Below are 17067 nucleotides of genomic sequence, written 5' to 3' on the forward strand. Positions count from 1 at the left end.
CTGCCACAAAGTCACAGAGCAACCCACCCCCCACCACATAACATGAAAACAACCTCCCAGACTAACCAGGGTAACTAGTCACTGCATCACTGCACTGTGTATGTGCCCTGCTGCTGTGCCTGCCCCCGACTATGTACCCTGCCAAAGGTGACTGTCCTGTCCAATTACCAACCCCCTTTCCCCTCCTCCTCCAAAAGAACATGATTGAAACAGTAGTTTACAGAAACGTATTTTTTATTATCAACTACACATGGCATTGGGAGGTGAAACTTGGACGGGGGCTTGTGTCAGGTGGGAAGGAAAGAACTTTTCAAATTTTGGGAAATGAGAGCCTTCTGCTACTAGAGCTCTCTGCAGGGGTGGAGTGAGACTTAGCAGGGACTCTGCCGCCTCTCCTTCTTTGCACTTTGGGTGAGGTGGGTATGGGACTTGGTGGCAGGGGAGGGCGGTTAGAGATGGACTGCAGCGGGGCTCTGTCCTCCTGCCTCCGTTCCTGCAGAACATCCACAAGGCGCCGGAGCGTGTCCGTTTGCTCCCTCAGTAGTCCAAGCAGCGTTTGAGTCGCCTGCTGGTCTTCCTGCCGCCACCTCTCCTCCTGATCCATGTTGGCTTGGTGCATTCGGGTCAAGTTCTCCCGCCACTGGGTCTGCTGTGCTGCCTGGGCTTGGGAACAGGCCATAAGCTCAGAGAACATGTCCTCCCGTGTCCTCTTCTTCCTACGCCTAATCCGCGCTAGCCTCTGGGAGTGTGATTCCAGGCTAGGTTGTGAGACACTCGCAGATGGGGCTGTGGAAATGGGAAAAAGGGAGTGAATTCCTCAGAAAGAAAAATGTAGTTGTGAACAAAGAACATATTCTTTCTCTGTGAACAAGACCATGCACAGCACCTATCACATGCGCACTCAGCACAAGGTCGAATTCTCGGCCTTCGCATTCAGTGCCTGGGGTCTTGCACAGCACATTTGAGAAGCGGGGCAGCACAACGGAATTTCTGTTGCAGGCAGACATGGTAAGCCGTACACTTGTGGCAGTTTAAAACTTTTATATTACCACTGGCCTCATTTCACATTTAAAGCTATGTCAGTTCCTGCAGCCAGCAATCCGGCAAGCGGGAACTCTGCCCCTGTCTCACCCCCTCGCGGCTGTCCCCGGGAACGATCCCTTTCGGCTGCCCCTCTCCCGCCTCCACCGCGTGGCTACAAACCAGCGGTTACAGTTCTGTAAAGGAACGGGAAAGCAGTCCCAACACTAACATTCCCCTACCTAATTAAAAGCAGGTCACCATGGGCGACATCACCCTGATGAGGATCTCTGAGAGCGACAGACAGAGAATGCTCCGGGAAAGCCTCCAAAGACCAGGGCCGTATGCCGCCCTGCTATGCAGAGCAATGATTCCCGAGTACTTGATAGTCTCGTGGCGCGGCAACGTGTCGTACTTCGGAGGACCCAATAAGGCCGCTCTCCCCAGGAACCTCATGCAACGGCTTTCAAATTACCTCCAGGAGAGCTTCATCGAGATGTCCCAGGAGGATTACTGCTCTATCCCCGGACATATAGACCGCATTTTACTGTAGCTGCAGTAGCAGGGAATAAACAGTAGAGCGGCTTGTGCTGGATAATCACTGAAAACCGGACATTGCTAGATTTTTTTTCAAAACTTGCACTGCCCATGACTAAACCGTTAAGCGCCTAGGGCACACTAATCATGAACAACCCATTCTTTTAATTGTTAATATTCCTGTTTTGTTAAAAATAAATGTTTAGATGTTTACAACACTTACTGGCTGATCCTTCACCAGATTCTGTGTCCGGGGTAACGGCTGGGGACGCTTCGTAGGGGATCTCTGTAAGGGTGATGAAGAGATCCTGGCTGTCGGGGAAATCAGCGTTGTGAGCGCTGCCGACTGCCTCGCCTTCCTCATCTCCTTCCTCATCTTCCCCGTCCCCTAACATGTCCGAGGAACCGGCCGTGGACACTATCCCATCCTCAGAGTCCACGGTCACTGGTGGGGTAGTGGTGGCGGCCGCACCGAGGATGGAATGGAGTGCCTCGTAGAAACGGGATGTCTGGGGATGGGATCCGGAGCGTCCGTTTGCCTCTTTGGTCTTCTGGTAGCCTTGTCTCAGCTCCTTGATTTTCACGCGGCACTGCGTTGCATCCCGGCTGTATCCTCTCTCTGCCATGTCTTTAGAGATCTTCTCGTAGATCTTTGCATTCTGTCTTTTGGATCGCAGCTCGGAAAGCACGGACTCATCGCCCCACACAGCGATGAGATCCAAGACTTCCCGATCAGTCCATGCTGGGGCCCTCTTTCTAATCACAGACTGCACGGCCATCACTGCTGGAGAGCTCTGCATCGTTGCCAGTGCTGCTGTGCTCGCCACGATGTCCAGACAGGAAATGAGATTCAAACTGGCCAGATAGGAAAAGGAATTCCAATTCAAATTTTCCCGGGGCTTTTCCTGTGTGGCTGGTCAGAGCATCCGAGCTCGCACTGCTGTCCAGAGCGTCAACAGAGTGGTGCACTGTGGGATAGCTCCCGGAGCTATTAGCGTCGATTTCCATCCACACCTAGCCTAATTCGACATGGTCTCTTTAATTCGAGTACAGAAGTCGAATTAAAGAGACCTCTATGTCGAACTAAATAGCATCGCAGTGTGGACGGGTGCAGGGTTAATTCGATGTAACGGCGCTAACTTCGACATAAACGCCTAGTGTAGACCAGGCCTAATATTACTTTATTATTTTTAATCTGTCCAGGATTTTATTTGGGAAAATTAGGCTTCAATTCAATCAGGTAGTTAAGCATGTGACTAGCCCTATTGAAATCAATGAGGCTAGTCACATGCTTAAAGTGAGAAATACAGTAAATTCCTTTTTTGTTCTGAGTTAGAATATGAAATAAGTGATTTCAAGTGTGAAGATCCATTTACCAATTTATTACAGGTCTCCAAAAAAGGCATACTACTCACAATAAGCAATATATTACAACAACCTCCCGAAAGGAAAAATAACAGTGATTTTCTACTAAGGTTTGTATGTATTGCAATCCAAGTATAAAATGGATAACTAGTGGGATACTTGCCTCTTAAGGCTAACCCATTAGTATTGCCGCATATGTGACTTGCCAGTGGCTTCAATAGAGAGTGAAGCTGCCACTTCTCATGAACTCACACTCACAAGAACTGAATCTGAAAGATACACCCACAGGAATTACTTTATTCCCATCAGTTAATTAGGCCTTGTCTTCACTACAAAACTTTGTGGCATTAGGACACAACTGTGAAACGTTCAGTTAGTTAAGATGATTGAACACAGTGTAGACAAGCACAAACCTGTTCAGCATTGCATCAGCTCGTCATGGTTAAAACTTAGTTTATCCATGTCTTCATTGACTGCAAAGTTGTAGCTAGCATTGTGTCATTTAACTTGGCTCCTTACTGTCATAGAATCATAGGACTGGAAGGGACCTTGAGAGATCATTTAGTCTAGTCCCCTGCACTCATGGCAGGACTAAGTATTATCTAGACCTCCCCAGACAGGTGTTTGTCTAACCTGTTCTTAAAAATCTCCAATGATGGAGATTCCACAATTGCTCTAGGCAATTTACTCCAATGCTTAACCACCCTGACAGGAAGTTTTTCCTAATGTTCAACCTACACCACCTTTTCTGTAATTTTAGCCCATTGCTTCTTGTCCTATCCTTGGAGGTTAAGGAGAACTATTTTTCTCCCTCTTCCTTATAACAACCTTTTATGTACTTGAAAACTGTCATCATGTCCCACCTCAGTCTTCTCTTCTCCAGCCTAATCAGCATGGCGTAGAGTGGAAGAATTACTTCTCGTGTCTTCCTTACAACACTCCTGCTAATACATCCCAGAATGATGTTTGCTTTTTTTGGAACAGTGTTATACCGTTGACTCATATTCAGCTTGTGATTCACTATGACCCCCAGATACCTTTCTGCAGTGCTCCTTCCTAGGCAGTCATTTCCCTTTTTGTATGTGTGCAACTGATTGTTCTTTCCTAAGTTGAGTACTTTGCATTTGCCCTTATTGAATTTCATCCTATTTACTTAAGAGCTTTTCTCCAATTTGTCCAGATCAGTTTGAATTTTAATCCTATTCCTAAAGCATTTACAACCCCTCCCAGCTTGGTACTGTCTGCAAACTTTATAAGTGTACTCTCTACGCCTTTATCAAAATCATTGATTAAGATATTGAACAGAACCAGGTCCAGAACTGATCCCTGTGGGACCCCATTTAATAGACCCTTCCAGCTTGACTGTGAATCACTGATAACTACTCTCTGGGAACAGTTTTTCAACCAGTTATGCACCCATCTTATACTAACTCCATATAGGTTTTATTTCCCTAGTTTGTTATGAGAATGTCATGTGAGACAGTATCAAAAGCCTTACTAAAGTCAAGATATAGCACATGTACCACTTCCCCTCTATCTACAAGTCTAGTTATCCTGTCAAAGAAAACTACTAGATTGGTTTGACATGATTTGTTCTTGACAAATTCATGCTGACTGTTACTTATCTTTTAGGTGTTTGTAATTGATTGCTTATTTGCCCCATTATATTTCCAGGTACTGAAGTTAAGCTGACTGGTTTGTATTCCCCATGTTGTCCTTATTTCCCTTTTTATAGGTGGCAAATATAGTACCATTTTCCAGTACTCTGGAATCTCTCCTGTCTTCTATGACTTTTTGAAGATAATAGCTAGTGGCTCAGATATGTCCTCAGTCAGCTCCTTGAATATTCTAGGATGTATTTCATCAGGCCCTGGTGACTTGAACACATCTATCTTATCTAAGCAATTTTTACTTGTTCTTTCCCTATTTTAGCCTCTGATCCTACCTCATTGTCACTGGCATTCCTATGTAAGATGTCCAGTTGCTACTAGCCTTTTTGATGAAAACTGAAACAAAAAAGTCATTTAGCACTTCTGCCATTTCCACATTTTCTGTTATTGTTTTCCTCCCCCTCATTGAGTAACAGGCTTACCCTGTCCTAGGTCTTCCTCTTCCTTCTAATGTATTTGTAGAATGTTTTCTTGTTACCTTTTATGTCTCTAGCCAGTTTAATCTCATTTTGAACCTTGGCCTGTCTAATTTTGTCCCTACAGACTTGTATTATTTGTTTATATTCATCCTTTGTAATTTGACCTAGTTTCCACTTTTTGTAGGACTCTTTTTTTGAGTTTCAGATCATTGACGATCTCCTGGTTAAGCCAATGTGGTCTCTTGTTATACTTCCTATCTTTCCTGCATAGTGGGATAGTTTGCTCTTGTGCCCTTAACAATATCTCTTTGAAAAACTGCCAACTCTCTTGAACTGTTTTTCCCCTTAGACTGGATTCCCATGGAATCTTACCTACCAACTCCCTAAGTTTGCTAAAGTCTGCCTTCTTGAAATCCATTATCTTTATTGTGTTTTCCCTCCTATCATTCCTTAGAAGCATGAACTCTACCATTTCATGATCACTTTCATCTATCTAAGATACCTTCCACTTTCAAATTCTTAACCAGTTCCTCCTAATTTGTCAAAGTCAAATCTAGAACAGCCTCTTCCCTAGTAGCTTTCTCCACCTTCTGAAATAAAAAAAATGTCTCCTATACAGTCCAAGAACTTGTTGGATAATCGGTGTCCTGCTGTGTTATTTTCCCAACAGATGTCTGGGTAGTTGAAGTCCCCCCCATTACCACAAAGTCCTGTGCTTTGGATGATTTTCTTAGTTAAAAAAAAAAGCCTCATCCACCTCTTCTTCCTGGTTAGGTGTTCTGTAATAGACCCCTAACCTGACATCATCCTTCTTTTTTACGCTTTTTATCCTTAACTCAGAGACTTGCAACAAGTCTGTCTCCTATTTCCATCTCAACCTCAGTCCAAGTGTATATATTTTTAATATATGAGTCATCACCTCCTCCCCTTTTCCCCCTGCCTGTTCTTCCTCGGAAAGCTGTACCCTTCTCTACCAATATTCCAGTCAAGCATATTATCCCACCAAGTCTCTGTGATACCAACTATGTAATAATTGTGTTTATTAAATAGCATGTAATAACATGATAAAAAGTTGTAGTGAGGACAAGCCTTTGGTGACATTAGAGGCAATTATGTCACTCCTTCCCCTGTACATAGCATTTTAAGGAGGAAGGTCAAAGGAAAATGAGGCTGTGCTGTTGCTTCATGTGAAGAGTAGGTGGTCAAATATACACCTAATCTATCTAAGCTTTAGTTGCACAATTCAAGATAATAGTGCAACATATACAATAAATATTCTGGAAGGCCTGTGAAAAATGAATTGCAATAATCCAGTTGAGATGTAATGAAAACATGAATTAACAACTCAGGGTCCTTCTATGAAAGCACTGTTCACAGCTCAGCTGTGTCCTAGAAATGCCGGTGTGATGGGTTCAGTCACAGAGACCCCCTTGGGACTGTTACCTGAGGTGCTGAAACTACCTCTGAGCCCGTTTTCCCTGTCAGCTTGGGACTCCAGATCCCTGTCTTGTTGAGCCAGAAATGCTACTCTGCTGCAACACAGATCCAGGGTCTGAACCACGTCTCCAAAATTGCAGGCTTTAACTGAAAACCACTCAGCTGGTACTCCTATCTCCAACACCCAGACACCCAGCTCCCAATGAGATCCAAACCCCAAATAAATCCATTTTACTCTGTATAAAGCTTATACAGGGTAAACTCATAAATCGTCGGCCCTCTATAACACTGATAGAGAGAAATGCACACCTGTTTGCTCCCCCAAGAGCAATAATAAACAAAAGTGATTTTATTAAGAATAAAAAGTAGAATTTAAGTGGTTTCAAGTAATAACAGGCAGAACAAAGTAAGATACCAAGCAAAATAAAACAAAACATGCAAGTCTAAGCCTAATACATTAAGGAACTAAATACAGGTAAATCTCACCCTTAGAGATGTTCCAATAAGCTTCTTTCACAGACTAGACTCCAACCTAATCTGGGCCCAATCCTTTCCCCTGGTACAGGCCTTGTTAGTTCCAGCAAGCATCTTAGGTGAAAGTAGGTGAAAAGCTGGGGTTTCCACATGACTGGGACCCCTTTGCTCTGTTCCACCCTCTTTTATAGCTTTGGCACAAGGCAGGAATCCTTTGTCTCTCTCTGGGTCCCCCCCCCCTTTCTAAATGGGAAAGCACAGGGTTAAAGATGAATTCCAGTATCTGACATGTTCACATGTCCTGTGAGACTTCATTACCCACTTACTGGCAAACACACGTATACAGGAAGGCTTACAAGTAAACAGCCATCTACAACCAATTGTCCTAGTTAATGGGGGCCATCAAGATTCCAAACCACCATTAATGGCGCACACTTTGCATAACTACAATAGGACCTCAGAATTATATTTCATATTTCTAATTTCAGATACAAGAATGATACATTCATATAAATAGGATGATTATATCCACTCAGTAGATTATATGCTTTGTAATGATACCTTACAAGAGACCTTTCGCATAAAGCATATTCCAATTACATCATATTTACACTTATAAACATATTTCCATAAACATATGGAGTCCAATGTCACAGCTGGCATGACAATTTTGTTGTATTATAGCTAAGAAACATGTATCAAAGATGACCCTAACTTTACCTTTGTAATAGGATGTAAAGTAACTTTATCTAGAGGAACTGGCTACTCAAATTAGCTGTGTTCTTTCAGAATTTAACTTCAGGAAACGTTCAAACATCCAAGACTAAATACCACTTAGACACCTAATCAAATCAGAAATTTCTTCCTCAGGTCATATGAGATGGAAAAATAAATCTCTATGCCAGCATCATAACCACAATGATGGTGGTTAATTGTTACTCATCCTGTAGCTGAAATTATGCAGCTGAATGAGAGGAAACAAGAACAGCAAAGGATCAAAAACTGAACCATATGGAACTTCATCGTAGAACTGAGATGGGTACAGTACATCCAGCTCATGTAATTAAAATGCGAGAGCTGAACGAAATAAGACTAAAATAATTTTAGACAGCAACAAAGAATTACTCTTAAGTCTCTCACACTTGAAATGGATCAATAGGCCTGTGAGAGGAAACAAATGCCTATATTCTTAGCAAAACACATGAAAAACCACGTTTTTGTTGTTTCAAAATGAAAAAAATATTTTGGGGTTATAACTGTTGCTATTGTAAAACTATTTTTACTGCAAAAACAACATTATAGCTGAGACAAATGTTTGAAAACTGGCAACATTTCCAAACAAAAAAACAAGTCAAATTTCACCCTCCAGAAATGCGGCTTGCTGCTGGCATTGACAGGTTTACTGGCCTAGTGGATGGGGGGAAGCAGTAGATGTGATATATCTTCATTTTAGTAAGGCTTGACATGATGTGACATTCTCATAAGCAAACCAGGGAAATGTGGTCTAAATGAAATTACTATAGGGCGGGTGAACAACTGGTTGACAGACCGTATTCACAAAGTGGTTATCAATGGTTTGCTGTTAAATTGGGAGCATGCATTTAGTGGGGTGCCACAGGATCAGTCCTGCGTCCGGTACCATTCAATATTTTCATTAATGACTTGGATAAGGGAGTGGAAAGCATGCTCATAAAATGTACAGATGGCACCAAGCTGGGCAGGGTTGCTAGCACTTTGGAAGATAGGATTAGGATTCAAAATGACCTTGACAAATTGGAGAACTGGTCTGAAATCAACAAGATGAAATTCAGTCAAGCCAAGTGCAATGTACTATACTTAGGAAGAAAGAAAATCAAATCTACAACTAGAAAATGGGGAATAATTAGGTGGGTTATAGTGGATCACAAATTCAATGAGTCAGCAATGTGATGCAGTTGTGCATATCATTCTGGGGTGCGTTAAAAGGAATGTTGTATGTCACACACGGAAGGTAATTATCCCACTCTACTCAGCACTAGTGAGGCCCCAGTTGGAGTATTCTGTGTCCTATTCTGGGCACCACACTTTAGGAAAGATGTGAACCAACTGGAGAGTCCAAAAGAGAGCAACAAAAATGATAAGAGGTTTTTCTAAATCTATGACGAAAGGTTAAAAATATGGGCATGTTTAGTCTTGCAAAATGGGGGATTCACTAATAGTCTTCAAATATGTTAAGGGCTGTTATAAAGAGGATGCTGATAAATTGTTCTCCACATCCACTGAAGGCAGGACAAAAAGTAATGAACTTAATCTGTAGCAATAAAGATTTAGGTTATATATTAGGAAAAACTTTCTAACTATAAGGATAGTTAAGTCCTAGAATAGGCTTCCAAGGGAGGTTGTGGAATCTCCATCCTTGAAAAAAGAACAGGAGTACTTGTGGCACCTTAGAGACTAACAAATTTATTAGAGCATAAGCTTTCGTGGGCTACTGCCCACTTCTTCGGATGCATCTGAAGAAGTGGGCAGTAGCCCACAAAAGCTTATGCTCTAATAAATTTGTTAGTCTCTAAGGTGCCACAAGTACTCCTGTTCTTTTTGCGGATACAGACTAACACGGTTGCTACTCTAAAATCCATCCTTGAAGGCATTTAAGAACAGGTTGGACAAACACTTGTCAGAGATCACCTAGGTTTACTTAGTCCTTGCCACAGGGGCTGGAATGGATGACTTCTCGAGGTCTCTTTCAGCCCTACATTTCTATTCTAAAATTCACCCTTGACCAAATTAATGAACTCTCATTAAGCTCTCAATAATTTGTGTTTTAGTGTTGCTGTTTTTTTAGAAGCGGGAGGAGTTAGTCCTGGACTAGGATAAAAAAGTGAAAAATGAACATTTTCATGGGAACGGATTTCAAGAAAAATTCTCTTTTGGGAGAATCAAAATGGAATTGTTTTGCTTCCTAGCTGCCTGCTGGACAGCTCCTGTCCAGTGAAACAAACAGGATCCAGCACAAAGTGAAACTGACAAGAGCCTTCCAGACCAGCTGTGGGAGAGGCGAAACAAGGGCAATGCAGCTCAGGGAGCTAGAGAAGCAAAGAGCCTGGCTGCTCAGTGCCCGCCCCCCACCCCGGGTGGAGAGGCAGAGCACTAGGGTGTTCAGACTCTGTGGTCCCAGAGCTGGGCACAGTGCTTAATTTGTAATAAAAGAGGTGCTGGGGCTCAAGCAACTAGGTTTCAAGCAATTTTTTTTACATTCGTAACGGATGCAGCAAACCCAGAGGTACTGGGACTATGAATTGCCGAGCCTAGAGATGCCGAAACTCAGCCCTGGCAAGCCTGCAGACGCACAGTGAAATTGGAATTGGCGAGCCATCAGTTTGATCCTCCCATGGAAAACTGAATTTTTTCAGCAAAATTGATATTTTTTGCAGAAAAATTTCAATTTTGCAAAAAAACAGCATTTTCTGTCAGCAAATCATTCCAGTGGAAAAATCCCTACCCATTCTGCTCAAAATCAACCTTATAGTTATATTTTCTTTTCATAAGATGTTGACCTCCTTTCTCCCTCTCCCCTTTTCATCCTATACAGTGTAATTGCATCACATAGTTAGATGCTCTAGCATCTACAGCTAGTTTTAGACTAGGGCATACATCTTAAACTTACTCTAATAGTACCACTATCCTAGAAATATTGTCTACTGAAGCAAAATTAATATAGTCTTTATATAGTCTTATGGGAATGCTAAAAGGGACATCTAATCATATGTTTTAGGTACCCTTAATGCAACTTAAACCAAAAAAAGTCCTTCCTAAGGGCAGCCATACATTTTAATATAACTCTACCAGTAACCCAGGCAACTTAAAAACTTAGATCTCTCTCCCTACCCAACAATTGCCCACCTTTGCAGTCCCGTCCCCCCCCACTTTCCAGCATGCAGAAAAATGATGAGTTTTGCAATGTATCCTGAAGGTCATTGGAACTGAGCTATTTAGACGGTGGAGTGCAAGGAAGAGGAAGCAAATTCCAAAGCAAAATTTTCCCTCCCAGAGAATGCCCTGACAACTGCTTCTTCTTGCTTACACTGATGGGGTGCCAGCTCAAGTGCCTCTGCTGATCTCAACTGAGGCAGCATGGCCATGGAGAGAAGTAGGCAGTTAGGTCCTGCCCACCTACAGCTTTAGAAGTCAAACCGACACCTTAAAACTTCACCCAGAAATCGGCAGGTGGCTGATGCAAATCACAGAGCACGGGCTTAATAGCTTGTAGCAAGATACTCCGCTGATCAAGTGGACTAGCATATTTTGCACTAGTTTCAGTTTCTGGATGTTTTAGCCCCATGTTGAGATCATTTACTAAATGTAAAGTACATTTCTGATGTTCATTCTCCTGAGTGGAGTATATTATTTATGTTCGGAGAACCCTCAATAAAAAAAGCTTTTAAAACTGTATCAGGTCATCATTACTATATATTTACTTCAACACATGTCAGCCTGGGGCCAATCTGCATTGAATGCAATTTTTTTTTTAATCGTCTTGGTGACCTTTTTCAAAGACAGTTATGAAATCGCACGACACTTTCTCAAATTGGGAATTAAGCTAACACAATGTTACAGAAGGCAGCCCACCACTAACGGCTATATTTTATTGGAAACAGAATTGTAATTATGTGTGTTTTTCATCCAAATGGATCCTAAATCACTTTACAAACATCTACAAACTGAATACCATCTAGGAACGAGTTCACCCATCACTGATATTCAGCCACTTCTGGGATAAAGTACAGCAAATGCTAACAGGTGCCCGGCAACCCTATGGGTCCAGGTAGGATAGGAGGTGGAGAATGCAGTGCTAATTGAAGCTATTGGAAAATTATACATAGACATAATGTAAGAACTTAAAGTAGAATTTAGTCAGGACACTCAGGCTTTTCTTCACTAGGCAAAAGATCATTATTTTAAGAACAGTATTTCCTAAACAGTGGGTCCTAACCCACCAATGAGTCACAGAACAGTTCTAGATTGGTTTGCATGTCCAGGGCTGGGTTAACCAGTTGATCACTGGGCCCTGGCCTAGGCAAACACATGCTTCTCCCAGCCTAGCACAAGAAGAGGCTACAAGTGTTGGGCCGGGTGGGGGAGGGGGGAGTAGAGCCTGTCCTGCACTCACCCTGAAGCAGTGGCTCCTGTCCTATGGGGCTGGACTTGGCTCTCCACTGGGCATTGGGACCTGGTGCATGGAGTCACAGTGCCATTCAGGTTTGGTCTGGCCACCCCTATGATCTTGTGCACCAGGTCGCAATATCACTTGCTCAAATTTGACCTGACTGTCCCTCAATGATGGAGGGATGGCTGGGCCAAACCTGAGTGGAGAGTGGGCCAGACCTGGACTGGGGAGCTGGCCCAGCCACATGGGACAGGAGCTGCCATTGTGGGGTGAGCGTGGGGTGGGATTGCTCTCCATTCTCCCACCCTCAGCACCCCCAGCTGGGATTAGGGTTGCAGTGCCGGAGCAGAGGGTGCATATATGTAACTACGTAATCGTGAGTCACAAACAAAAGATAAAATGCAGTGGTGGGTCACCTTAGTAAAGAGTTTGGGAAACACTGTTTAAGACCATCTTAGCTAGCACGTTCAAACTAACAGGTTATAAAGCTCTAGTGCAGACAAGGCACAGGCAAGCACAGGCTAGCTGGTTGAGTCAATCTAAAGTATACCTTGCCCTCTCTAAACTAGGTTTTAGACTGTTAGTCAAAACTTGCCAACATTTAAACAAAAAAACCCACACCATTTTATCGTAGTGAAGACAAAACATCAAACTAACAGTCTGTGACATAATTTGCAAACCAGCCACAGTGTTCTACTGACATCTCTGTTCACTTTGCAAACCTGAATCGTGGGTGTGAACTGCTATAATGAATAATCCATGGAGTTAGAAATATATGCAGCTATCAGTGGCCTTTGATACTGGTTTACAAATTGTTTTCATGCTGCATAGTGAATTATAACACATGTTCCCTATAAACACCGAAATCTGTGCTACTCGGAATTCACAATCCCTAGTTTCTCTGTACATTAGCTGACTGTGGTTGGTGAATTGAGTTGGTACCATGTGTAGCTGGAAGGGATATTAGGGGAAAGTTGTAATTAAGATCAGTCAGACTCACAGCTGCGTCAAATAGGTGACAAACGGCCTGTCTTTGCTCTCAATGAGAGTTTTGCCACTGACTTGAATGGGGCAAGATCAAGCTCAGAGGAGGTAGGTCAGAGCAGAGTAAGATTATTTCCCACTTCCTCTTATCCTCCTTTGCATTCACAAATTCTTTATTTTACTTTCTTGGAATAACCCAGGGCCAGATTCTGATCTCAGTCCACCAGTGTAACTTCACTGATGTCAACGAACTTATTCCAGATTTACATCAGGGTAACAGATCAAAATCATGGCCTAAAGATTCTACTAACACAACCATATAAATGTAGATCAATAGGAAAGTTTGGCTGTCACAATTATACAAAGTAACTTTCTGATTTATCGCTTCCCACCTTACTCTTGAAGAGATTGGCTATTAGTTTCCTCTTCCTAAGATGCTTATGATGTGACAGGCAAAATAGGACTATTTTGGGGTGAGGGGAGGTTGGAGGACTCAAAGACATTAAATGATACAACTAAAGAAATACTTCTTCAGGTACAGTTTTTTGTCATCTTGATACTTTTGTTATGGCTGTATCTCTTTTAACCCAGTTAATAAACTAATACAAACAATTCCTTGCTGTTTAAAAAATGGCCTACCTGAAGACTGCAAGGCTCAGGGACCAGAGCACTAGTGGTTTCCTCAGTTCAAATTTTGCTCGTTTGTTCATTAGGTGCCGACCACCAAATATAAAGGCAGCGTATAGAGCTGAAAACAGAAAAGATTTCTTCCTGTAAAAAAAGCGAAGAAAAAAATCCCCATAAAATATTTATTATTCATCAGTTGTACACAGTGTTTTCTCATCTTTAGATGATTGCCAAGAACTTGTCACTTTCCTTGCTAAAAATAAAATAATTCCCATTTAAACACACTTCTACTATTAATTTGAATAATGGAATAGTCAAATGTACATGAGCATAAATCCAGATCCTGAAGTTCCTACTCAGGGCAAAATTCCGATTGACTCAATTGGAACTTTCCTGAATAAATACTGCAAGCTTTGGCTTGTATTGCAGATATTTTCTCCCCCTACTCAGGAACGTTTTCCTTTAGTGAAGAAAAACAGATGGCGCATGGCCAATTTGATCCTCTGCCCATGCATGTAATTCTAAAAATCAATGTTCAGTTCGTATCTGAACCAACTGATCAGGTTTAATGGTTCATTCAACATGTTCAATTGATATAGTGCTGCCTGCATGTTTCTTGCTTAACATGCACTTGTCTCTCATTGCTTCCTCAAATAAGAATTTTGACTCTCTTAACAAAACAAAACAAAATTTGAAGAGGCTCCTAAAAGATGGGAACTTCTGGGTAGAGGCCAATAGTTCTATTAATCAGTGGTCATATTGTTTTGATTTTTATAGTTCATGAGAAGCAATTTGGGTGCAGTGCAGGATTATTCTCTGTGGAGAAGTCTAATGAGTATGCTGAAATGGTCATATACTACTTTGCTAATGAACTGAACTACAAAGCAAGCATCACTTGAAAATGCCTGTAATGATACATCAGGATATATATTTCCATCAGCCAGCATTTGAACCTCAATCTTATAATTCACTGAGGCTCAACTGCAGCAGGTCAGAAAAGAATGAAATTTGGGACCCCTTTCTACGCACACAAGAGATTCCGATGGCTTGTAACAAGTGTCTATGTATTAATTAGATGATCTATTAATGTAAATGCAACCAGAGGTTCAGACAAATTAATAATGATGCACAACATTACTAATGTCCTAACTGTGTAGATATATATTTAGGAGCAGATTTTTGGACGCAGTGTGTAATTGCAAACAAAGGGAAAATGAGTAATCATAAATATCAATGGACTAGATAAACCCAGCTGCAGCAGATTGCTCTTTGCTGTAGTAGTACAAAGTCAGCCAGTTTCATCTAAGCCTTAATGAGTGACAAACAAAACACAAATATCATATAACGATGAAAGCTAAATAGCGATGTGAGCCCAAAGACATCGCATTAAGACTTGGACAACATAGGAGTTTCATGTGTCCTAAAAAAGTATGTTTCTCTTGACACAGTTAATGCAACATGTAACAAATCATCAACTGGAATGAAAAAGCAATTAATGGTTTTGCATGCAGAGTTATGCTGATATACGGACAGCTCTGCTGCACCTCAAGTCACCCTCCCCAGCTGAAAATATCCTTGTCTGGCCTGGCACTGGAGTTATCTACGTTAACTTCACTGTCCCTGGGGATAAGAACACTTGTACATCGACTCAGGATCTCAAAGATTTCATGACAAGCATGGGACTGTCCTCCCTTGAAGAACACAGTGAGACTGAGAGCCACTGGCGTGGCAATTACAACAGCATGTTTATCATAAGCACTATGCTTTTTTTCCCCAATCAGACCTGGCTGGTACGGCCTTATGTTTCCCTGAGATGAGGCACTGATGAAGATGAGTTGGCTGAATTTCACTCCAGGCTAGATGGAGGTGACACCAATGGGCATGGAAAACTTCTAAGTAAATTGGATGAGGTGGTGTATGCTCCCTCTGTATAGGGTATACTCACCCTTTGTCAATGAGGTTTACACCTCAGGGGTTGTTTGGACCCTAAATTGCTCTGGACTGGAATCACACTGTGTTACATCTATGCTTGTCTAGGGAGTTGCTATCTTTTTTTCTTGGCTATGGTCTTGCCCATATAGTTATCCATAACTTTGTCATCTCTACCTGGGGCCACCCAACAGGGAATCTTCAACTGGTGCAAAACTCAGCAACCTGCTTAATTAGCAATGAAAGCTGCTTTGAGCACATTATACCTGTTCTCTGTATATCCTATTGACTTTGTAATTGCTTCTGAGTGGGATTTTCAACCCCCGCCCGCCCAGGGGAGGAATCAGACACCTCCGTTGGGCATCCAAATCTCCTAGACAGTTTTGAAAATCTGAGTCTCTATGCATACAGTTTTAGGCATCAGTGCTAATCTATAAAACCATGCATGCTGAGCATCCTGGCTGCTTTAATTTGTCTCTCTCCCTGATGTATGTACCCTTCTAAGAGCTGAGATCAGCCAAGGTGTTTTTGATAAAAGTGTTTGAATTCTGGGTGGCCTGGAGGCAAGTCATTTTCTCTGGAGTGTTCATGACTCTGGAACTGATCCCTATTCTGCATTACCAGTGTTCAAGTTTGTTGAACTTAAGAGCAAGGTGTTAGAGCCTCTTTGTTTGCTCAGCCTTTCCCCTGAGATCAACTCAATAAAGTGTTTGATTTAAAGGATAGTTCTGGAAAGGTCTGGGAAGAATTGCTTTGACTTTGTGTATTTTATGATGCATTATGGAATAAAGATCTGAGGAATTGTCTTTTGATTCTTCCAGCTGTTGGCAGTATGTTGTTAAAGGTCTTATAAATGATGATATATTAATGTAAATGCAACCAGAGGCTCAGACAACGGGCTATTAAAATAAATAAATAAAATGTCTTGGAAGTGCTGAAGAATGTGACATCTAACAATATGCATAGAGGACCCTCTCTATTTGTTCTTCTCTAGCTGCTGATTCTGTATCTAATGTTGAATCACCACAGGGAAGGTGTGATGGGGCGTCTGCCCCTACTGGCAGAAGAGGGGGTAAAGCAGCACCAGGGAGGCTGCGCAGGAGGCAGCCATTTAGGAAAGGGCTTGTAGAGACAGCCAATCAGGAGAAGGGTTAGAGAGACAGCCAGGCAGGGCCAGACGGGGCCATATAAGAAGGGCTGCTGAACATAGAAGCTTCAGTCACTCCCTAGAGTTGAGGAGGGAGGACTGGCTGCCCTGAAGGAGGGAGAAGAGGCAGCACCATGGTCAGAGCAGCGCTGGGCGGGTCAGGGGAGCATGAGTGAGCTCTTGGCTGACTGCTGCCAGACTGGGGCCTGGATACAAGGGCGGAGAAGGTGCTAGAGCTGTGGGGAAATGGCCCAGGGAAACAGATGGCAGGGGTTAGAGGTGACGCAGTGTGTGACTGCTGGGCCCTCTCCC

At 42.5% G+C, this 17067-nt stretch overlaps 2 protein-coding genes across 5 annotated transcripts in view; both read right to left on the bottom strand.

The window, feature by feature from the left end:
- Positions 1 to 17067, bottom strand: part of ELOVL6 (ELOVL fatty acid elongase 6) — a 141097-nt gene that overhangs the window by 31909 nt on the left and 92121 nt on the right. For 3 of the 4 annotated variants that reach the window (XM_005287927.5, XM_065596214.1, XM_065596211.1), the window contains one exon: positions 13692 to 13823. The exons of the other annotated variant lie outside the window; for it this stretch is intronic. In XM_005287927.5, coding sequence (XP_005287984.1) covers positions 13692 to 13823 — 132 coding nt within the window. The remainder of the gene's footprint in view (positions 1 to 13691; positions 13824 to 17067) is intronic. 4 annotated transcript variants of the gene reach the window in all.
- On the bottom strand, positions 7 to 7456 carry LOC135983586 (uncharacterized). Its single transcript, XM_065596210.1, has 2 exons — positions 1781 to 7456; positions 7 to 786 (listed from the first exon to the last, which is right to left on the bottom strand). Exons 1-2 carry the CDS (start codon positions 2355 to 2357, stop codon positions 311 to 313), a joined length of 1053 nt encoding a protein of 350 aa, XP_065452282.1. The 5' UTR covers positions 2358 to 7456; the 3' UTR covers positions 7 to 310.

The sequence above is a fragment of the Chrysemys picta genome, chromosome 5 (assembly GCF_011386835.1).
Source record: "Chrysemys picta bellii isolate R12L10 chromosome 5, ASM1138683v2, whole genome shotgun sequence".
Taxonomy (NCBI): Eukaryota; Metazoa; Chordata; order Testudines; family Emydidae; genus Chrysemys; species Chrysemys picta.

Bases quoted from the DNA above. Each gene is read 5' to 3' on its own strand.
- LOC135983586 (XM_065596210.1), bottom strand. From the start codon at position 2,357: ATGCAGAGCTCTCCAGCAGTGATGGCCGTGCAGTCTGTGATTAGAAAG. The intron at 787-1,780 runs GTAAGTGTTGTA...CCATTTCCACAG, and splicing joins ATCTGGTGAAGGATCAGCCA to CCCCATCTGCGAGTGTCTCA.